The sequence below is a fragment of the Denticeps clupeoides genome, chromosome 12 (assembly GCF_900700375.1).
Source record: "Denticeps clupeoides chromosome 12, fDenClu1.1, whole genome shotgun sequence".
Classification (NCBI taxonomy): domain Eukaryota; kingdom Metazoa; phylum Chordata; class Actinopteri; order Clupeiformes; family Denticipitidae; genus Denticeps; species Denticeps clupeoides.
In genome coordinates, this window is record NC_041718.1 from 10,628,484 (window position 1) to 10,652,648 (window position 24,165).

Consider the following 24,165-nt stretch of genomic DNA (forward strand, 5'->3'; position numbering starts at 1 on the left):
ACTGAGAGATAATTGTTTTATAAAACACCCTGCTGAATCTGATGGCAAACGCAACAGAAATAAAATAAGTTCAGTTGGACAAAAGATGCATCATCTGACTTGCATAAAACTCCTTCACTCTACATCTCAATCATTATGTATGCATTGTGTCTGGCTAGGATGCTGTGTCATAGTCACACCTCCGTTCATTGTGTTAATGTATCATAACACATTAATAATATTTAGTAATTAATCACAATTTACATGTAAATTTTATTAAATAGCATTTTTATCTGGACAACATGTGCTGTTAAAAATCTATGCTGTCCTTTGGATGGGGGCAAAAAAATCCACACTGGAGAAATTGTACATAACATGAGACCCTTTGACATAGTTTCATTATAGAGGCTCTTAAGTGGCCATCGGCCTTCATAATGAAGTGTTTATGTGGTTAGGTTGTGCAAAAGTAAATTCACTGGCATTTTGTTGTGTGCTGTGGTCAGCACTGAACATTTGCCACTCGAGTAAAGAACAACGTTTACCTATTTTCTGTTTATACCATCATGACCTCCAGTACTCAATTACCATGGAAACCAGAACAATCATCAATATTAATTGTCAAAGGAGTAGTGCTTTAAAGCCATTAGCAGTCTACTGTTGGTGATTTCATGTTGGATGCACTAGCAAATTGTTGGTGTGCACAGAGCATGACGATTTGTCTGAAAAAATAGCCTGCTAAGCATTTTAGTGATGGATCATCTCACTTCGGAGGTTTTAGAAGTATATACCAACTATTCTTTGGGAAAAATTCCAAAAAGATTAGTTTAAAAAGATGGACTTCATAATGTCGTATTTAATACAGGTCATTTTCTGTATTCAAACAAAATTATTTTTGCTGATTGCACGCATTTTGACAGTCCCCATCTATTTACATGTGCATGATCACACAACCCTTATGTTCTAATTTTTAATGCATCTTCAAAATGAAAGTGAAGTGATTGTCACCCTTAGTGAGCAGAGGGGATCCCTGAAAGGGGCCTGTGGAGCAGTGTGTGGGGATAATTTGCTCAGTGGCACCTTGGCTTGGGATTTGAACCCGCAAACTTTGGGCCTGCTTCCTTACCTAAGCCACCACTGCCTAACTTTAGGTCTTCAGCATTGTGCAGGCATCATCACAGAGAATCGTCACAGACATTCTTTAATTAAATTACATATGCAACATTTATGCAACAGTGTACAGTCTGAGTTTTAACCTCACGATTAAATGTAAATACTGCAAAGTATTAGCACACTGCACCAAACGTCTGATTATAAACATTTCGGCTCATAATAAGCGGAGCTGACATTTAAAGGCCTATCACTCGTGGCGGTTGCAGGTATCGTGCATCACTTTTTTAATTACAGTTTAAATTACACAATGCAGTCTAGAGCATGACTCTCATTCTTTAGTTCAGCCGTTGACAATGAGCTGGCTGATGTGGGTAGGGAGGGTGTACAGAATTAGAAAGAGGAAGAGGGCCAGAATGGCCAAAATAATTAGGGCAATGATGTACTTTTTGTACTTCTTCCAGATGAAGAATACGAAGGTCTTCATGGGGTTCACAAACCAGTTAAAGGATGTTTTTGGGCGGCTGAGGGAGAGGGAAACATGAGGTGAAATTAATCTAAATCCCAGAATAACCAAGCTATTCAGTTGACACCCGTTGAAATGCATCCTGTCAAATTAATCATTTATGTATATAGTGTAGTCACTTTCCCTTTGCATTGCTTACTTTGGTTTTTCCAAGGGTTCTGGTTCCTTGCGGGCTTTGCCAACAGGGTTCTTTTCAGCTTCCTCTGCTGTCACCAGCTGGAATTCTGCTTCCACCTTGCCCTTCGTGCCATGAACGAGACACTCAGCATTTAAATAAATACACAATGCACACGCACTGTATCATCAAAGGAGAAATTACCATCAGAAGGAAAGTGTTGCCACTGCTGTCCACAAACTGCAAGTCTTCTGGATTCATTTTGCTTCGCTTGCTTCCCTTTTTCTTTTTCTTCTTCTTCTTCTTTTTCTCCTCCTCTGCCTCCCGCTCTTCCCTCTCAATGTCCTCCTGGCTCTTCAGCTTGATGAGGGGCCACCACCCTTTCATCCTCTTGCTGCGGAAGACGGAGAAGCGAGGGGTGGCCTTGTCCTTCGCCATCTTCACGCTGCACTGCTCGGAGGACTTTGCTGCACGGACCATGTCGTTCAGGCGAAGCTCAATGGAGCCTGGACAGAAAGAAACGTTGATTTATGCTTCATTTTAAGTGGCTCAGTGGTTTAACATGCAACTGTGGCTCATGATCACCAGTGTAAACTCTGGCACTAAAAGCAAAGGTTCAGCCAATTTTAACTGTGAACAGTCTCAAGTGTATGCGTGTGCTTTTTTCTGCTTGTCTTACCAAACACACACGAGGCTTTCATAGAGAAAAAAGACAAAGCACATTTTTGATATCATTTCAAAGGGGCATCAGCAGACATGTGATTCTCATGTTACTTTCCTTTTTATATTATGAGGGACTCTGAATGCTTGTACTAAGTATCCATTGTACTCAGTTTTATCCACTGTTTTTCTTCATGTTTTCTAAATTTATCTTCAATAAATATCGCATATCGCATTAACTGAATTAGGTCTATAATATTTGCACAAGCTGCAATAATTCACTGAAACTATTGTCTCAATTTCCTAACAAAACATAAAAATTGGGGTTGCACAATACACACAGACGTGCACAATACTATATATTTTCAAAGTTTAAAAATAATACAATGGCGAATAAAGTCCATATTTAGCTAAATGTTAAAAAAAGGGAATGTGATGCTGCCTTACCAAGGAAGTCATTGGCACCAATGCGGTCATAGTCCCAGACCTGCAGCACCAGAACGGCTGGCTGTCGGAACTCTGACTCCTCTATAGAGAAGAAGGACTCTTTCCTTTTGTAGATGATCTCCTTCTCAGTGGGCAAGTAGTCAAAATGGAAGACAAAGCGCCAGTTAAAGTTGCCTTCTCCAGTCAGGGAATTAAAGTGCACATCAGTCTCCTGTTTTTCATCGTCCAGACCTTTGATCCACCTGTGCATAGCAAAACACACAAAACCCCATTATTTGATGGGGTCTTTTTTTAACACACATATTGATGAACTGTATTCATCATAATTTACTTCAGTCATTCAGGTTATGACAAGCAGGTAGTGAGTGTGTGGAGTATTGTTTTATATATACCCTTTAACATAGATGTCACTAGAGCGCACTCCAGTGAAGGGATTCACATCATCCAGTACAACATCATCGGTGTTCCAGATAATCACACGAAGCTCATAACTAACAGGGACAGAATAATACATATTAGAATGCAAAGCAGTTGTTGTACATATAATATATTGACATGTGTATTCATGTGTTAGAGCTGTTAAGATGTATTACCTTACTGGAAGTCTAGGCTTGATGTTAACTGGTGGAGGGGCAGGCACGTCGACAGGGAACATGTCAATCCACATGTGAACATAACCCTGTTCCAAATGACAGATGCTTTCTCATGAAATTCAATTTTATGTTTACCAGGTCTTACAGAGGCACAAATTTCCAATTAACTTGTTTTACTATGCATTTACATTTACATTAACATGGCATTTATCAGACTCTCATATCCAGAGTGACTCACAATCAGTAGTACAATCAGGGACAGTCCCCCTGGAGACACTCAGGGTTAAGTGTCTTGCTCAGGGACACAATGGTAGTAAGTGGTATTCTGGTTCAAAGGCAAATGTCTTATCCAATAGGCTACTACCACCCTCCCTATTTCTGTTAAAATACATTTAAGAAATAATTCATTATATAAAGAGAACTGATCCTAAATTTAAATATAGCATTTTGGAAGCACTAGTCAACGGTCAGATTTCCTGAATTAAAGTGTGGATAATATCCCTGCATGCTTGCTTTTCTAGCAGATATGGTCTCGGGTTGATTAAAACAGAGATTGAATTTGTGATGTCTGCTGACGCGCCAAGAAATCTTATTATGAGGACAAAAACAGAGGAGGGGAAAAGACAAGGTTGGGTGTTGCCTCATTGGGTGCATGTTGAGAAAAGGCATTGTGAGGAAGCTAAAATCTAATTTAAGAATGTTAGATACATATCAGCTAGTTTCAGCAGTTTTGTGCTTTTGGTGTATTTTTGGACCTAAAATAATCAGGTATCTGGCAACACTGTCTGCATCATTTCCATGTGTGGTGTATTGAGAGGAGCTTGTTTAAATAGTTTAAAATGATGAAGTAGGGTGTGTCAGAACTGTCTTCGCTATGGGGTCAAACAATTTTAAACTTTGTTTATAAAAAAAGTAATTAAAACTCATCATCTTGGTGATAAAAAGAATTAACAACAAAAAGGGTAGGTGTATTTTTAAGATAACTAGCAAGCAATAGTTTCGTGTTTTAATGTATATTATAGCACATTGAAAATATTCCTTTATTCACATCCTATTCCTGTTCCATTCTGACAACCCAGAAATCAAACCCTAAAGAGTTTTGAATGAATACATAAACTGAATGAATACATAAACAGCAGAAAATAATCCGAAATAGTACAAAACCATTGTGGACAGACTCTGACACAGGTCAACACAAAAGAGTATCAGCGGGTATCACCTGGGGTAGGCCGGGCTTGTCCGAATTGAGGAGTGAGCGGACCTCCACGTGTTCAGGCACCAAAGGACATGCCCCCACAATAAACTCCCTCATCTCACCCCAGCGGTGCAACACACTCAGGGCCTTGTGTTCGTCCAGATCTCTCATATCATCCTCTGTCTTCTTGTTTTTTTTTAGCAGTTCTGTATGCAAAAGAAAATACTGTTAAGGTGGTAAGTGTCCATCACAGGCCTGTCTGTTGTCTGTATGGAACAGTACAGTGTTTATTTGAAACCAATTCATTCTCATCCATTTGAATTCACCCCTGATTGTCCAGACTGTGCAATGAATAAAAGAATCAGAATTATGCTTTAACAGCTTTGGTTTGAGCAAAGCTGAAGATACAGACCCTCTGGGAAAGCCTCGGGCGGAACTTTGAAAATCTTGTTCAGCACTTTAACTTCTGAGTCCCGGTATTCTGCCGAAGGAATCGCATTTTTGCGGCAGAGCTCAGCCAAGATAGCCGAAGGCTTCTTGGTGTCCCTCCATTTATTGTAGCCGTCTCTGGAAGCACATGAACATCTGTGTACAGTAGCTGTTTGTTGCATATACAAGAGGAAAAGCTTAGACAGAACAGATGTTTACAGCTGACCTGCACGGGTCCAGTACAGTGCAGTATTTTACAGCAGTTTAAAACAACCAAAATTTCAAAAAAATCTGTGTATTGTGTTTCAGAGAGCTTGCTAACCAGCAGTAGGCCACCCCGTCTCATAATACCACAGACGGCAAGTCACGGTTGTATCATGTCTGCCCCCGAGTTGTTATTTGTGGTGACTACTTGATAGATGTCAGTAGGCACTCATCTGGATTGGTAAAACTGTGCATGCTCCTTGCCACTCACTTGTCATAGTACAGGGCAAGACCACAGCCAGCGCGATGGTGGCTATAGAAACGGTTCTCCAGGTCGATCCGCGTTTCACCAATCAAATCATCCGAACCCACCAAATCATGGTCGTACACAAAGAGCGTGAGGTCTGTCTCCAGTGGGAAGGAAACTGTCAGCTCAAACACTCTGTAGCAACACACAGAATATTAGTCTTTCCCAACACTGATAATACAGAATCAAACAGAAGCAATGAACCACGGAATACTGTTATACAGAAATAGATGCAGAAAGTGTATATGTATGTGTGCACATAGAAACATACAGACTACCATTCAAAAGTTTAGGTTCATTTAGAAATATTCTTGTAATACAAACTACAAAAAACTATTGTAATTGACAATGTTAGAAATAATGATGTAGTTAATCGACATTTGCTGATGTTGCTGAGGCCAGTTGAATTCATGGTAATTGAAAATGTGTTTTCTAATAATCAAAGTTTTAAAGTTACAGAGTTGCATTAATGAACAGAACATTACATTCAAAGACTTATTGTTTCTAATAATGGGCCACTCTACATTTATGCAGATCTTTGTTTAATTAACAGTCTTTTCAAGCCACCATGTTCATTTTCAATGTCTGGACAGGATTTTTTTAATCTATTGTTGTTATTTTAATAAGTGTGTCGCTCACTCTCCGAACACTGGGTTGAGCTGCTTCGGGATGTAGCGTTCTTTACTGTCCTGCTGCTGTTGACCCACTTTCACTACCACATAGGGATCGGCTTTTCCGTTAGGGTCTGTGGGAGCCAGGTTTGTGGCCTTGGAAAGTTAAATGTTTTTTTTAAACAAACATTATATTAACAAAAATACAGAAATACAACATAGGGCCACATAAAACTGCTTTTAAAATTACCTTAACAACATAGACTCTAACAAGAATTTTCATTGGTGTGTTTTTGGGGACTCCATTTGTGATCTGCAGTTCCACATCTTCATCCTCATTAGAAATGGGGTAAATCAGGAAGGAGCCCTAAGGGCACACAATGAACAATAACATTTACATTTATGATATTTAGCAGATGCCCTTATCCAGAGTGACTTACAATCAGTAGTTACAGGGACAGTCCCCCTGGAGACACTCAGTGTTAAGTGCCTTGCTCAGGGACATATTGTGACTTTCTGGTATATAGTCGAGTGTGTTACCCACCAGGTTACTACCACCCTTCAAAGCAAAATGAAAACAGATGAATTATCATAATCACCCTTATGAACATCACAAAATTACCTTATACTTCCCCATGGTCCTCTCGCTCTCATCATCATCGTCATCATCATAGTTTGACTTGCCCTTGTAGATGGTGAATGTGTGCAGCCAGTCCATGAACTGGCTAAACTCATTTTCCAGTTCAGATTTGTAGAGCTGTTGAGGGAAGGTGCCCAGACATCATAAATTTACTAAGTGCTTATGTTGACGGCTCCCAAACTCACCCCACAGAAATCAAACGGGCACCTTGAGGGTCGCAATCATTTTCCTTTTCGGCTTTGGAGCCTCTATTTCCACTGCGACTACGTCCTCCTCTTCTGCTTCTAACGTGGACATGTTGAGGTTGCCCCCCTCTAGGGAATGAAAAAGATACCCATTTCAAGCCTCTTCTGTACTGAAGGCAGCAGGAACATCTCACTGCATGGCTGAATGAGCACTTGAAGTGTGCAGGGAACACTCCTGAAATTACCATGGGTATAAAAACCGGGCTAGAGGTCATGTGAGGAACAAAATGAAGCTATTTATAGCAGAAAAGGAACTTGTTTGCTTTATGAGCCGTCAACTATATGTTCCATTGGGAGGTACTTCCATTAAATAAGTTTATGATGCATGTGGCTCATGTGTCATCTGCACATGTGACTGTATCGCTGTGTTGGGAAATTCTTTCCCCGACTTCATTAAGTAGGGTGTCAACAATATTTAGAGAGGTCAACTCTACTGTACCAGCATCCTGTGGCTCATCCATGTCCTCATCCTTATCTTCCTGAAGGAAAAAAAAACACTGTGAACTGTGGGTCATCAGAGAGCTTGAAAATGGGGACATCTGATCACTTGTTCCCACCTGTTTTTCAAGCTCTGCCAACGACGCGTAATATTTAGACCACCAGTCGAGCTCTTCCTTTTCTGGCTCCTCCTCCTCAAGCTCCTCCTCTTTCTTTGTCACCTTCTTCAGAGGAGTCTGGGAAAGTATACAGGGGAAAACTTGATATAATACATAATACAGAGCTTAAAATCAGTTAAGGAAGTGTCTGTCAAGAGGTTGATAAAAAACAGCAACCGGTTATTTTTCTGCACCACGCCAGTCTAACAAATGCCCTGCTTTCTACATTATAATCAACAGGCCAAGAGGCGGGCCCACAAGCTGCAGGAAACCGAGGGTGGATGGAGTATGTCAGCCTCTCATTAACTCAGAGATCCTACCACAGCTAAATCACAACCATCTCCCAGCCTGTGCAGCCCACAGAGTTAACCGAAGGGAGACTGGAAGCAGGTGAGCACACAGACAATCTTAGGAATGTCCATAATCATCTGTGCTAGCTGATGAGTGAGGAGACATGAAAGGTGGGCTTTTGTGCTGTACCACTGGTGGTAGGTCTCACCGTGACCAGGTTGATGGGGTTGATGGGAATTTTGGTGTCTTTTAGAGGTAGCCCTCCCAGATCCATGCTCATCACAGTCTGTAAAGGTGTCCCCTTCTCAGCATACTTCTTCTCTATAATACATGATGACAGGTAGACCATAATTACTGCTAAGAGCATTGTGAATCCTTCATGAAAGTATTCTTCTGAACTGAAATTGGAGAAGAAATTATTTCTGTGTTGTGTTTTATGCTATGTTGACTTCTTAATGCATTTGCCTACATGTTGCCAAATATGTTGTACATTGCAATGCAAGTTGCAGTAAAAAAAAATACTTCTTACACACAGTCTGTTCTCCAACCACTATATTTCTTTCATTGCATTTATAAATATTACTGCACATATTTACACATATCATAACACATAACAAATCAAGATGGTGGCTACTTTTCTGTATTGTATTGCATAGTGTTTTATTGCTCTGCTACACTGGTTCTATGTCCTTTTATATATCGAGAGTCTCTCACAAGCATGTGTGTAATAAAATGATCAAAAGCATCCATCTTAACCTGGCTCTGGCTCCCCCTCTTCATCATCGTTCCACTCCTCCAAGTCTTTAGGTGCAAAGTGCATGAGGCTCTGCACCACGTGAGTGCCAACCAGCACCAAACGCCCGAACGCACGCTGTTCCATCACAAAGATAGTGAGGGGTGGGTGCAGGTACTCCAGCTCCGGAAGCTCCTGGTGGTGAAGTACACAAGGAAATATAAGCACAACCGCAATCATACGAACTTGAAACTATTTCATTGATTTTATACAGGAGATGCCTGGATAGTTGACTGACAATTCTTTTTAATTTTCTGTAATTAATTGCAGTGCAGTACCAACAGAACATGTAGTTTGATGTAAAACTCTGCCATATTTTTTTATATTAATATTTCCAATTAATATTTCTAAAGATTTAAACCATCTGGCATCAACCAGATATAAGTCAACAGCAAGTTGATTTGTCACAAATCCTTTAGATGAGGAACATTTCACACAAGCTGCCCTCACCACATCAAAGTGTTTGACCATTTCACTGAAGTTGGGATTGAGTTTGCTGCTCTCTATTTCCTCCGATTCGATCCTTTGTCCTGCACACTCGATTCGCACCTGGGGCTTCTCCACTTCAAAAAGGTTCACTCTCTTCAGGTCCCGCACTCCCCAGTACAACACCTAGTCATGCACACAGACACAGAGCCCACTCTAACACTACTTTCAACTGCAAACGCAGGCATGAGGACCTTTGTCAGGTTTCAGCCCACTAAGTATCTTATTACTTTTAGATTATGATCAATTTTGTACAAATGTTAGACTGCTTAGACCAAATAACTTAAATAGTTTAAAATGATTAAATAAAGACAATAATATTTATTTTATAATAAATATTTTATAATATTTATAAAGTGCAATTTCAGTATGTCTTGATTAAGTAGCAGTGTTGCAGCATTTACATAATCTCTTCAGAATAAGATGATGGCAATGAAAATTTTACCTCAATTCTGAATTTACGCAGCACAGGTCGAACCCCCTCAGGGATTACGTAATACCGCTCTTCCCTCAGGAACTCTGGTTCTCTGGGTTCCACATCTGCAGAAAGTGAAGGCTGCGCAAACACACACACAGAGACACAGACACACAAATGGTGGTCTCGAGTTGGACAATAGCCTAGTTGTAGTAGCCAAGTGGGTAACAAACTCGCCTATGAACCACAAAGAAGACCACAAAGTCACAGGTTCCAACCATTACTATTGTGTCCCTGAGTGTCTCCAGGGGGACTGTCCCTGTAACTACTGATCCCTGTAACTACTGTAACTACTGATTGTAAGTTGCTCTGGATAAGGGCATCTGCTAAATACAGTAAATGCAAATGCAATCGATGGATTTATGACTTCTTTCGCACATACACACAAAGTCATGAAAATTAAACCCAAGAAACCCCATACACTGTGACACTGTAATTGTTGAATGAAATGAGAATGTTGCTGTTTGAAATAATTCTTCCATTATTTTCATGTTTCTTGAGGAAAAACAGTCTACTTTCTTTACCGGCCCAAAAAGCAATTTTACAGACAAAAGATTACAACTCCTGGAACAACATGTCAGTCCAGTATCCCTGTAATATCTTGCAAGAGAGATAAAATCTGGCTAAAATAAGTCCTTTAATGAACATCAAATGTAAAAGATGCATAAAAAGGACATTATATCATATAAATCTGTTCATTTTAGGTGTATTTTTTCACCTTATCTTTAAGTCTTTCATAATGCTTAATAAAATATAATAAACTCAGCCTGCAAGATGTAGTGGGGAAGGGGGGGTCTCACCTCCCCGAAGCTGGCGTAATCCAGCTCGATTAGTTCAAAGGCAGCCAGCAGCTCCCCAGCGCTGCCCTTGCCTTTCTGGATGTCGAAGAACTGCAGCATGGGCTTTTTGTATGGCTCCTCCACAAACTTCAGCTCTGGAGCGGCGAATGCAACACCCAGTGACTGAGGACTTCCCTGCAGTCACGAAACACCAGAGATCAGCTGAACCCAGCAGCACACTGCACATTAACCGCGGTCCATGCAGCACAGGTGAGACTCAGGAAGGAAAGGCCTGACAGAACTTACCAGTTTGTTGTAGTCGTAAATGTTGATAATGACGAGGGGAGGGTCATCTCTGAACTCTTCCTTCCCGCCCTCCATGAGGATTTGATCGAACACCAACAACTGGGTCCAAGTGGGTGAGAGGGTCTCCTCCATCACCTGTGTATAAAATGTGCGCGGCAGACCTTCTTCAAAGCTAAAATAATTACATTTCGATTGAATAATTAATCAATCAGTTAAACGCTGGCTTAAAAAACAACTGTGTTATCTCAGGACTCAGGACTGCGATGACTTAGTGTGAGCTGAACCCACCCGTGTGACCTGGCACTGTGTAGAAAACACCACCTTGGTGAAAGGGTCTGAGAGGCCATTGTCGTCTGCAGCGATGATGCCACGTGCCTGGTAAATATGTGCCCGCAGCTGGAAGTACCGACTGTCTGGAAGGACAGAGGATTTAACATTTATAGAAAACTAAATAAGGATAAGGGCGTATTGATTTTGTTTTGTTCTAACCATAGGAAGATTTGTGGGTTGTGTACCATATAGAATGTTACTCTATGTACTATATAGTTTAGCCACCTGAATGTACTATGTGGTTCTGAACATACTGAATGTAATATACAGAAGATACTCTTCATCCATCATCATTGCTTTTATTCATACAGTCCCACCAAACTCAACATCCTACTCTTAACATCATGTCAGTCATTGCTGTGTCACGAATGGTCCCATGGCTTTATGCTATTTGATTAGTAGTGGGTGGATAATGGGTGGATTTAAGTGCACACTTTTTAAATAAAGTGAAAAGGCAGTTACCTTCCACAGCAAGCCTGCTGGGAGGCATGTTAGGTGGAATTGGGGTTCCAGAAATGACCTCCTCATGCATGGGCTTGAACTCCTGTGGTAAGCTGTTCACACAGTTCTTGGCATATTTGGTCACACCTAGCCACAGGTAAACCTCTATCTTGGCAAAGATTTCACCAACTGGACCTCCTGGAGTCTGCAGTGAAAAGGAACCTCAGGGTTTATCCTCGTTAATTTACATTTATTGAAAAGAAATCACGGACGCAGAATATGAAATACCTTCACGTAGATTGTGGTGAGTTTGCCACAGTCTTTACCCTTCTCCTCCTCCACCAGTGAGAAGATAATGGTATGAGAAGGGATTCGAGCATAGGCCACACGTCGCCCTCCACTCATCATCCACAGGAAAACATCTGGCAGTGTGCTCTGTGGCTATACACACACACACACCACACATGTTATCGCCTCACTATGGCCGTCAATGTGTATTCACCCAGCAGCTTTGGAAATGCGCCAGCATGGCATAAGGATCTTCATTAGGAACACTGCCGAGCACAGAGGTGAATGTACCTCTTTAGCCAGGAAGCGAAGTCTTTTCAGGATCCTTCTGGCATCTGCCAGCCTCTCTTTGGCTGAGCGTCTTGTGGTTCTCCTTTTGGCTCTCAGAGCCTGTTTAGCCAACAGAATCTGAGCAAAGGTATCAAATTGAGTGTAACTGGTTTCAATTTAACACAGTTTCATGACAAAAGCTTTGTCATGCTTGTGACAATAATCTGGCTCTAAACCAATTCATGCACTCACCACATTCTTTTTAATGTACTCCAAGCGGCATTTGTCCAAGTTGTTTGGGCGCAAAAGTCTCTTCCGGTCTGCGTTAGAGCTGTATTGTCTGAAAAACACGTTGGATATACACACTTTTGATAAGAAGGCAGATCAATTTAAAATGAAAGAACTGGATCATCTGCTAAAAACTGCAGATAACATACTTGCAACTGGCAACAAACTCCAAAAAGACTTCCACCAGCCGCTCTTTAGCACTCTTCCCTCGCCTCTTCAGGAGTTTTTCCACCTCATCAAAGCCATACTCCTGACAAAGTGAGAAAGGAGCAAAATAAATTATAGCATATTGGTATTTACCACAGGAGTGTGAGAAAGACTTTATGGTCACTAAACTGATAAAACAATGATTTTGATAATCTGTGTACTTGCCAGTCGGTCTGCCATTTTGGACAACCAGTTGGAGTTGTGAAATCGAAAGCTGTGATCTTCAAAGTAGTTCCACACATATACACAGGGTTTTTCATTGAACATGGGGATGCAGCTGAAGGATCTGTGGAGTGTAAAATATAACAGGGCATCATGACCAATACTCAAGAACACTATATTATACCTCACTGTTAAACTGCAGATTCATTGGAAATCATGAACAAACTGGAATTATTTGCATTTTGCAACACTGTGATGCATGTTGTTGAAAGTGCTGTGACACAACATCGTAAGATCAACAACTCCTGACAGAAAATAGTGCCTATGAACCCATGTTACTCTAAGGAGTCAATTTGTGTAATTAGTGAATGTATGTTACTTACTATAAGTAATGTAAAATGAAGCAATGCACCAAAATAATGAAATTCAATTAACAACAAAACACAATTAGTAATAAAACACATCTAAACACATTTCTGTTCAGCACCGGTCATATTCTGTGGGTTCTGGTCTTCTGGCTGCAGTGACAGACTTGTCACGTGACCCAGGGTCAATGACATCTACTCTCTCCAGCTCATCCTCAGAGTCCAGCAGGGCCTGCCTGTCCTCACTCAGGTCCTCCTGGCTGGCATGCTTCTTGGATTTGACCACCACATCTGCAGCCTTACCATAGTTCCCTGTAAAAACAAAGATGCACACACACTGCTGTCACACACACAAGAACCACACGAACACACTGAGTGGACAGGTTTTATATTCTCACACGGCCATGAAATTTTAAACTGAGGTCAAATTCTAATAACACATTTGAGGTTGTACTATATGGTAAGATATTGACACCAGCACAGCACAATGTAGCAGACATCTGTCATTACTTTGTTCATTAATTCTTCATTGACCTAAGTATTGACTGAATTACTCAGGAAGTTTGTCAACCCAAATCCCGTATGAACAATAACTATTAGTACCTATCGACAACTCGAAGGTGACTGGTTTGGTGCCAATGGAAGGGTCTATCATTGTTACTTCAAAAAGAGATGCAAACAGCAAGAACTCCTCTTTTTGTCCTAGAAAATCCTGCAAATGAACATGACACAGTCATTACAGCTTAATAACTTGAGTCATATTCTATAATGAAAAAGTGAAAGTGAAAATGTGAAAGTGAAGTAATTGGCATTGTTAAATACTGCAGCACAGCACACGGTGCACACAAATGTGTCCTCTGATTTTAACCGTCATCCTTGGTGACAAGTGGGCAGCCATGACAGGTGGCCGGGGAGCAGTGTTTGGGGATAGGGCTTTTGCTCAGTGGCACCTTGGCGGGATTTGAACCAGCAGCCATCTGATTACGGGGCCGCTTCATTAACCGCTAGAACGTGAACGCAGTCCCCCACTACCAGAAATGATGCAGTCCAGATTCCCACATTTGTGGAATTCGCAGGGGTCAGCACAGCCGAAGTGCAATGGCTGAGCCTCGCCCTGGGTGATCCGCCTTCTGGAGCTCCGTATCTCCCCTGACAGGTAAGGTGTATGAGAAATGACTGAGAGCATCGTGGCCTTTGTAGCCCCTCACCTCTGGCAGTGGGTGAATCTCCTCCACCTCCACAGTCACAGCCCCAGGGACCTCAGTGGTGGACTCTTCAGGCTCCTCTGTTGGACCACGTTGGCCCTGCTCCACTGGTCAATAATACAGCACATTACAGGCAGTAGATATGCAAAATAGCATCTGCTGTCTAGAGCTACAAAAGGAAATTAAGTGATTGTTCTTTAAAGGTTGAAAATGAAGTTAGATTTTTTTCTCTCTCAATACTGTGATTCTTTAATTTGTAATTAAAGGCAAACTTTTTTGATCTTTCCACATTATTATCTTTGTATGATTTAGTAAAATCAGATAATGGAAGACATATTAGAAATTTGCCAAATCATTTAGAGGTTATCAGAAAAAATTATTGGGTCTGCAGTATTTTTCAGACATACTTTTTTTAAAATTATATTTAAGACTAAAATCCAATTTAAGTCTTTTTAAGAATCCACAGATACCCTGATATACGGTCACGTAAAATAACACAGAGTTGAGTATAACACTACCCCTACCCCAAAACTGGTGGGCCATGCCTGGTGACAGCAACATGACTGGGAAAACTGGCCATGCCCAATTGGCCAAGGACATGCACCCCATTAACATTTACATTTACAGCATTTATAAGACACCCTTATCTAGAGCACGAGGCGACACAACTCCTATAAATGGCCAAGACATCGCTCAGTCATTACTGCGATTCATGCTTTAAGACTCGGCCGATCATCCTCTTCATCAAGTAAGACTGTTATTTCTCGCCTGTTTTCATTCACTGCCTTTTGTCCTGCCTTGTTGTCTATCGTCTTTTTCATACGAACGTCAACATCCGTGGGTGTTGCGGCTTTCACCGGTTCACGTTTGTGTATCAAAGCGGTGGCTCCCTGCACTGGGGACTTTCATCTCCTCCTACACAAGCTCATTTCATTGTTCTGCATTACTGTCATGACAACACTCAGGGGCTTGCTCAGGGACGCAATGGTAGTAAGTGGGGTTTGAACCTGTGACTCTGTGGTCTTCTGGGTTCTGTGCCTTGTCTTGTTCAAGTTACCCATGGTAATACTGGTCTTGGTTTTGTTTTGGCACTTTCGCTCCCACAATTGACATGCAATTGTGCCTCTTGCCTCTCACCCTCACGTTGCCACAATAACAACAATAACAAGGACTGTTATCCCATAATGTTGAATGCAAAATGATAGAAGAAAATGATCAGAATACTCACCATCCCTCTCCTTGCCTTTGTTCTTTTCTTTGGACTTCTTACTCTTGCGTTTAAATGTCAGTCGGCTGATGGTGCTTTTGACGCTGGCCATGGACTTGCTCTCCACCACAGCAGTGGGTGAGTAGTAGACCTCTACAGACAGCGACAGCAGCACCCGGCCACGATAGAAGATGCCCTCGCTCAGGCCTTCGTTCAAGTCCCGGTGGATGTCCCTCAGGGCTGAGTTCTGCGGCGACCCATACAGGTTGACCCAGGAGGGTCCAAAGGTGGGACGGAAACCTGCAATGCAGAACAGTATTTAAGTGTCATCTACAGAATACAGTTGTTATAATGATAGCTATTACCAGCCAATTAAGAATCATTCATAGAGGCCCAAAATAATTCTTTGTAGATCTGTAGCGTAGATCTTCATGTCGTACCATTCCTGTTTGGGTTGGAGATCTGATGGAGGTCCAGAAAGTGTGTTGCCACTGCAACATCACCAATGTTAGCATCATCCATGATCTGGACCTTAACGCGGCGGGCGAGGGGAGGGAATTGCTCAATGAAGGAGATCTGTTCATTCCATTCAGGGGCATTGGTGTTGCTCTCCACTGAGGTCTCTCCCTGAAAGAAAAAGGTCTTATGAGATACCAGCCATTGGAAATGTCACTATCCTGGAGTATCCTTTAATGTTAGCATGACTGCTCTTGACCATAAGCGTTTCAGTGAGGTCATTCATCAGTTAATGCCAAACCTGTGAATAAATAAAACAGGCTAACTGTGTCACAGTGCTGATTCTGTTATCAGCACCGAGTAATGTTCAGTTGTGACAAATCAGATGTTGCTTATTCAGGCACAATGGGCACAGGCCCAAAGGACTGGTAAAAACTGGTCAGGCTCCTCCTGGTCAATAAAGAATATGTGCTACTGACAGTTATCCTTTATTGTCATTTCAGCTACATATATGTTAGACAGTACATGGCGAACCAAAGCAGAACCTGGTGCTACATGTAACATTTAAACAACGCCACATACTGACATAAAGTGCACATGTGTGACATTGACAAACCGGGCTACATAAAGTGCAAACATGGGACACAGGCAGTGCAAAAGCACTCACAGTGTTCAGTCGTCTGATGGCCTGTGGCTATGAGCTGTAGCTATCCTTGAGCTATGTCTAGGAAACTTCAAACATAAAATGAATAAACAGATGCTTTTGAGATAACATGAATTAACATTATGCTGATTATGAGCACTATTCATCCACAAAATGTGAGATTTTTCCCTAATTATCTTATAATTATTCTATTGGTATACAATGCAATGATTCTACTGCATTACGGCATGCAAAACCATTATTTGCCTCTTTATTCTCTAGGTTAATTCATTCTTCCTGGTTTAATATACAGTTTTCTGGGTCTGGTTAGGCCAGATGATTTTTGAGGACCATAATGCTGAACATTTGACACCAATTTCAGAACAAAAGAAGTAACAACTATGCTAACAAGGAAATTGATCATATATATGCAGACATATTGCCGACTCGGTGCAGCATTTGACATCACAGTCAAACAGAGGGAGCCGTTCAAACAGAAGTACCACAGCCCAATAAACAAACAGACGTCAACAGAGGGTGTGTGAAAGTGACTTTATGCTTGGGAGACACTGTTCACCATCTAAATGAAACACAGGCACAGCTATTTGTCGTGACAATGTCCAAACAGCACTCACCCCAAGTCAGACAGAGTACATCAGACAATATGCATCATACCAATAGCAGCCCATGCAAAATACGTTGCTATCATGCATTCATGCTGCCACATTCATTATTACACACATTCCTGTGCTTACGAGTCTAGAAGCTTGGTAAAAGTAAGAGTGAAAGCACCTGTTGTCCAGCAAATGTGACTTGGACATAGGGGTCAATGAAGACCTTCTTGTCACCCATCATCTTGGAAAAGCTGCCCAGGAATCCGGCATTCATGCTGGGCAGGCCTTCGGCTCTGTAGATCTTCAGCAGAAACTTGGCCCATGGACGATCCACTGGCATCCTCTTGGGCAGCAGAAGATTCCTACAGAAAGAACAGGCTGCAAGTAAGGCCTTAAACAGGATAGGTTTAATCTGGATCCTGTGGGTCCATACATACAAAATGAAGAAAACATTTTTGGATGAGCATGGAATCTTCCATTCACTCAGCTTTGTCAATGTTAGTCATTGGCAAAATAAACAAAAGGTAAAAAAAATCACCATTGAGATATATCATAAAAAGCATTAGCTGAGAATTTATCATCTTCAAAGAAAACTGGATTGTTAGATGGCTTTTGAGGAGGTTTGATCCAACGGTTTCAGCAAACAATTACATGGCTTCAACTCACAGCAGAAAAGGGGAAAACTCAGAAATATCCAGATTTCTGTACAACAAGCACACTTTTAATTTGAGGGTATGTGTGTATGTCTGTGGTGTGTGTGTGTGTGTGTGTGTGTGTGTGTGTGTGTGTGTTCATACACTCACTTCTCAATATCATCGTTTTGGCTGCCAACATTCGGCAGACTGGCCATGCCCATAGCGTCACCTTTCATCACCACACTCAGCGTGCATTTCACATAACCTTTCACCCCTGTGCGTGTGTCATTGGGGTCAGTGAGAGGAGCCCATTTCTGGTAGAACCGGTGGTCTGCAATAGAAAACGGGAGAATAAAATAATTACTTCCCAGTCGTTCCATTTCAAAAAGCACACAAAGCTTCTTTATTAACGTACATCTTTGAAATGTCTTTCTGGATTTCTGCTCAGGTCATTGTGTTTATATATGATAATATGTTGCCAGACATAGCATGTTGATACCTGGTTGACTGTAGACAGTGCTGATGTCAATTTTAAAGGTGCCAATGCGAGTCATGAGAAATGCCAAAGTCTTTTTGTGAACAACCTAAGCATGTCATTGAACACAAAAATACAAGGAATATGTAGTTAAATACATTTCCAAGGTCTTATATTGACCGTGTGATTTGTTACTTACTGATATCTCAATAACTCTATCAAATAATACATCTTGGGTCTCCTGGAATTCAAACATGAAATTCTAAAAAACAAAATGAAGCAATGAAGATATCAGTGTCATCCAGAGCCATCCAAATGTATGAACATCTCTGAGATCCTTTAAACCCAGACTAACCTCATTGTAGAAAGGGCAATTGGTGGACTTCTGAGTGGATGTGTGTCTCTTCTCATCTCCAACTCTCACATAAACGGCTGGGTTGATGTTCACTCCCACCAGCTTCTGAGCCTCAATGACATTCACGTTCACCTGGCCCAAGGAAAGCAACGTGCAGAAAAAACAACCAGTTCTTTTTATCAGCATTTCCTGCTTTCCTGATATGGGAGAATAACATCAGAACCATTTGGGCTTTTAATCAGTAATGTTTACTTCACAAGATCTTCTGTACACTGATCACCATCTGTACAAGTCTAGTGAATTAACCAGCTCTTTGTAGTGATCTGTGTAGTTCCTTTCCTGCTCTAAAGCACCTCACCTGAAAGGACTGCACTTTGGGTGTGGCAGCGAGCTCATGCTTCGACTGAGGCCGACAGCGGCTGAGATAAGAAAAACTTGATAAATTCATTCACATATTAAAACATCACAAATGTAAAGAGCAGAACAGAAAATACAGAAAACCTGCACGTGTAAATTGTATTTGACAACTTACTTTATTAATATTTTAAGATCTTGTAAAGTGCATATGTAAGCATACTTATGTGGGAAAACTATGGATAATTTGTCAGCAAAAAATCATGTCAGATTATAACAACATTACAGATGATAACAAGATTATTAGTTTGTTATTGTGCCAAACATAACTGAAGAGGAAATGAAAAAACCTCAGGATGGGAGTGAAGGTGATGTTGGCAGATTCCATATCATTGATGTCGTCATCATCGTAATCATCGTCGTCAGCATCTTCGTCATCGTCGCCAGTTTTCAATAAGCTGCGTCCAATCATCCGTGCCTCGCGATCCAGCTTCTGAGGTTTAATAGGCTGCCTGGGGCTGAGACAGCATCCGGTCATCACGTGTGTTATTATACCGTTTATTACAGCTCATTACTGTCAACGTGCTCTCTTCCTCTTTAAGCTTGAACCTGTGTACATGGATCATTAGGCCTTGGCTCGCTTCTCCACAGTGATTGTCTCGGAATGCTGCAGTAGAGAATGAATCCCTGAATTCAGGTAAACGCTGAGGTAGAGGAGGAATCAATACAAAGTGGCTGTGCAGTGGTGGGTGTTGTTAGTTGAAATAAGTGCACAGTCTGTAAAACAACTCCTTTAGATAAAAGCTCAAAGCTCCCAGTGCGAGCCTTCAGCTGTCAGCCAGAAAGGCTTCACACGCCTCTGCTGAAAAAGTTTTTTTTTTTTATTAAAAATAGGGAGCTGGGAGAAGAGGAAATGCGACAAATGCGCTTATGTAAAATGAAAGCAATGAAATTAAGTACTTTGGATGATAGCAGGTCAAAGTCATGAACAGAAAAACATCTCTTACCCTAAATCATCAAATCCAGTGTTCCTGATGACAAGCGCTGAACTTAAGAAAGACAGTAAAGACGATGTCAGCAAGGTCAGTCCCAAACAGCGCTGCACTTATAGCAGAGCACTCGGCTGTAAAGCAGAACTAATTATTTAATCATTCCTGTCAGCTAAATCTTTCTGGTCTTAAAAGAATACTAGTATCACCAACTATGGAGCCAGTAATTATTATTAAGTTTATATTGGTCTGTATTTCGGAATAAGCAGCAACTACAGACCATTTTAATAAAATCATAAAATGGTTTGTAACTATCCCTTCCATGATAATGTAACAGTTAATGAGGTTTATGTTACACTGAACGCTTTTGATTATAGACATAAATGTATATTTGTTGTAGAATTAACAGTGTGACACTGAAATAAATGAATAGAATTGCTTTTGTTCAGACTTGGTCACATTACCTGGAGGATCATTTCGTAGGCAGTGTATGAAATATAATGTGTTGGGAGTATTCTTGGAATTCTTGAAATTAAACGCTGATATTATAAAAAACGTCTGAGCATCAGAAGTCTGAGCATCAGAAACTATTTCACACATAAAGGGCTGGTTGGGTATTTTGTTTCTTTCCTAATTGATACAGATACTTAGCAAGCAGTCTTTTCTTGTTAGTCGCTGGTTTATATCTGTAAATCCTGAAGACACCTACCTAATGTCATATTTGTGAACACTTCCCATGTGCTATAGCTATTATAGCCATGAGGTCTTATTCCCAAAATTAAGACATGAGCTGTGTCATGTACCGTGGGGTAAAGTTAAGTAATAAAGTGACCAGAAGTAAGGTCAATTTTGGGAGAATGCATGGCAGCGGCTCCAGCCACTATCTGGCTGTGCTTCATCTAAAACATCTGGTATTTATTCTGTGGGAAAGTCCGATTGCTCAACATGTCAGATAGCGTGGTGGGATTTTCACTGCTGTGTAAATATACATCCTTCTTGGGAAGTATCTGTACTCACGGTGTGTCTCACTTCATTTATTCGGGTAATTTGTTTATCTTTTTGCCAAATTACAACACTTATAATTCCCATTCTGCATTGAAAGCAGTTCCAATCTCGGAGCAGAGGTCATCTCTCCTTATTAAACCCAATTTCCTGCTCAGCTTAAAGGCAAAGCTATGAATCTAATTTCATAATGTGGCTGAGAGATGGAGTTCCAGTCTAGGACCAATATTATATTCTGGGTCAATAAGAAAGGAGGTTAGACATCCTTGATCCTAGATCAACAGCCATGATCTGAGATGCTGGAGTCACTCACTCATCAGTATCCTCCAAGGCCAGGAAGTCTTCGCTCTCCCAGTTTCCTGCAGCACCCTCCACTGGGTGGTACCTCACATCTAGCTCCAAATAAATCTGGAATCAGACAATATGTTGCCAGACATAGTATGTTGAATTCCACACAAGTCATTTATTTAGCAATAAATCTGTCTGTAAATCATAATTAAAAGAATACAGAGCTTTATATCACAATGTGCACAGATGCATCATGCTAAATCAAGCAAGAACTTGCTTTAAGGTAAACTTTTTCCCACATTACTGAATAAATTTAACGTTGTATGTTGTATACAGACATTTGAGCACGAAAAATGGATGCAGATTTATTCGGTCACTCCCATTGAATGAGTGTAACTCCTAAGAGGCTTACTCTAGAATGAACTGCACCCTTACAAGATAAAAAAGGACGCTTCATCATTGCAGTGGGCGCCATGACAGCGTTATGATGAAAGACCGTTGCTGTGGGGGGCAGCAGAGCAGGGCACTCACATCAGTCAGGCTGTAGTGGGCGTCGGTGAGGGGCTCTCTCAGCACCAGCCGCCCTGCCGTCACCACATGCTGCAGGCTGATGACCAGCTTCCCCAGCAACCTGAGGGACAGGCTGCTTTCTCAGCTCTATGCATTCATCTATGAAGCAGGTTATGGTGACTAATGTACTGATGGGTTTTAAAGGCAAAAACATCTAGCAAATATTCATAATGAGAACCATATGAGCAAAAGTAACATTTTGCCAACTTTACAGAACAGCAATAAAAAAAGACCATATTTTCATATAAAAAAATTCTTCATTTTTAAATGTAAAAAACAGCCAGACACACCCTTTTAGTACAAACTGCTTCTGAGTGATGAGTTTTATGTCTTTTTTAAAATAACATTAAAATGATTAAGAATTATCCATTTATCATATCATCCATTGACATAACCTTTAAACATCACAAGGTCACAGGCAGCTGGTTCGCTAAGGACGCAGCGACAGGTTTAAGCCAATCCACTGACCGATTGCTGAACATTTTGCTGCAGTTGTAGACGCTGATGGACAGCACCTCGTCTCTGATGATCTTTCCATAGTGAGGCCATCTGAAGTGCTACATAAACACACACACACACACACACACACACACAAACAGGATACTTGGCGTAGTGGGAATCGTTGTGGCATTGAGCTGCCTGGGAGACTGATTAGAAGATTGCAGATTTTATTTGCTGGGTGTGGTTTCAGGCATCAGTAAAATACATAGTGCTGATTAGACGTATGCAGTTTGTTGTCAGTAAATACATTAGTTTTTTTGTATATTAATAAAGTTTGGTCGAAGCTACACTGAAGATCATTGTTCAAATGCTTGTGCCCGTGGAAATAATGTGTGTCTGGATGGAATTCATTCCTGCAAGAAGGAGCCCATTCCTATAAAATGGATCCGTTTCTGCCCACCCTGAAACCTCAAGCCTCTGAGGAAATGTCTTTCCACGCTGTTGGAAGACTCCTCTTGCTGTTACTCTCCACCTTTTTTGCTTGTTAATGGTTAACAGTGCAGAAAGAGCATGCAGTTTCACATCTACTACACATCTACGCTCTACTGTGCGTTCTGGGTGCAGCGCATGTTTACTGTTAGGTAATAGTGTACCGAGACGGGTGGGTGCCGGGTTTGCCAATGTGAGTCAGCGGCACATAACAGTGCAGCCCACAGCACAATGTATAGGTATTCCGAACAGCAAAGAACCATCAGTGAAGTATCCCCTTATGCTTTATAAAAATATCACCATCTCTGATTCCCAGTGATCTCCTCCATCTTCACAATTTTTTTTATATTTATAATACAATGTAAGAAATTGACATGCATAAATCTATATATGCATGTATGTAATTATGATGCTATCTCATAATAATGCTGTTTGTATGTATTAGAAGTGAGAAATGTAGAGTGACATTGAAGATGTTACATTAACCAATAATAAGGAAATAATTCACACCACTATCATAATTCCTCTGTACTCTATCTGTATCTATATGTATGATTTTAGCTTTCAAAAAGCCCCATGTAAGCATTTAAACATTACTGCTTCATGGCAAAAAGTTTTTACCTATGTTTATGATTTTGAATTCAGTATCATGTTATTTCATGTTTGCGGCCCAATTCTCATTGTACCCAGCTGCACATTTATAGCACAGAACTGTAGTAAACTGTGTTTTAACTATGCCCAATATTTTACTTTTTTTTTATTAATTCAGACGAGTTTTCTACATAACAACGAAAATGTAGAATAACATTGGTTCTTACCTCATTAAAGATAGCTATATTCTCACACTGAAGGATCTTGGTTTTGTGTGTGAAACCTATATGATGGATTTAAAGATTTGTCATCATTAAGACCATCCTCATATAAAAAAAAAGTAAATGAATTACCCTTCACAGCAGTCCAAATCCCCATCACTAACCTCTAAAAGATAGTTCCACCTTACGGTCATATCTCCCGGGCAGGTTAGTGATCCTCTTCAGATTGACTGTAATCGACATGATTCTGTCTCAGAAGGGAACGCAGTCGCTGGTCCCTGCTGCTGTGTTAGGGCCACATGCCGCCTCCGTCACTCGGAACTCTAGTGTGACAGAGGCAGCAGACCTACTTAAGAGTCACTCGGCCTGTTAAGTGAGGAGGAGACCGGACACAAGGCAGGCCCCGCCTTAAGGAACTGGGTCGGTGTTTACCCCGCTCTCAGGTAACCACGGTGGCCCTCAAGCACTGGTCTCAGGTAAACGGGAGTTACCTGC

General features: G+C 41.1%; 1 protein-coding gene and 1 non-coding gene across 3 annotated transcripts; both read right to left on the reverse strand.

Annotated features, from left to right (window-relative positions):
• Positions 1–1,161: 1,161 nt before the first annotated feature.
• On the reverse strand, positions 1,162–23,994 carry fer1l4 (fer-1 like family member 4). 2 transcript variants are annotated; one of them, XM_028999001.1, is made up of 46 exons: positions 23,835–23,913; positions 23,677–23,732; positions 22,397–22,485; positions 21,890–21,989; positions 21,384–21,478; positions 20,087–20,128; positions 19,430–19,597; positions 19,084–19,144; positions 18,726–18,857; positions 18,570–18,632; positions 18,395–18,479; positions 18,064–18,226; positions 17,439–17,622; positions 15,988–16,174; positions 15,569–15,847; positions 14,344–14,447; positions 13,739–13,847; positions 13,258–13,447; positions 12,774–12,894; positions 12,551–12,651; positions 12,366–12,453; positions 12,135–12,251; positions 11,844–11,996; positions 11,577–11,760; positions 11,073–11,197; positions 10,785–10,919; positions 10,500–10,673; positions 9,670–9,780; positions 9,189–9,350; positions 8,702–8,873; positions 8,154–8,266; positions 7,616–7,732; positions 7,498–7,537; positions 7,021–7,127; positions 6,796–6,930; positions 6,424–6,540; positions 6,202–6,329; positions 5,527–5,697; positions 5,035–5,189; positions 4,647–4,828; positions 3,428–3,513; positions 3,227–3,325; positions 2,835–3,076; positions 1,932–2,233; positions 1,752–1,852; positions 1,162–1,610 (listed from the first exon to the last, which is right to left on the reverse strand). In XM_028999001.1, exons 1-46 carry the CDS (start codon positions 23,911–23,913, stop codon positions 1,430–1,432), a joined length of 6,105 nt encoding a protein of 2,034 aa, XP_028854834.1. In that variant the 3' UTR covers positions 1,162–1,429. The 2 variants fall into 2 exon arrangements, with proteins under 2 accessions (XP_028854834.1, XP_028854835.1); XM_028999002.1 differs by having other exon boundaries at positions 1,430–1,610; positions 14,344–14,444; positions 23,835–23,994.
• LOC114801490 (U1 spliceosomal RNA) lies at positions 14,140–14,299 on the reverse strand. Its single transcript, XR_003751538.1, has one exon. It is a non-coding gene; the product is annotated as a U1 spliceosomal RNA (small nuclear RNA).
• Positions 23,995–24,165: the final 171 nt, after the last annotated feature.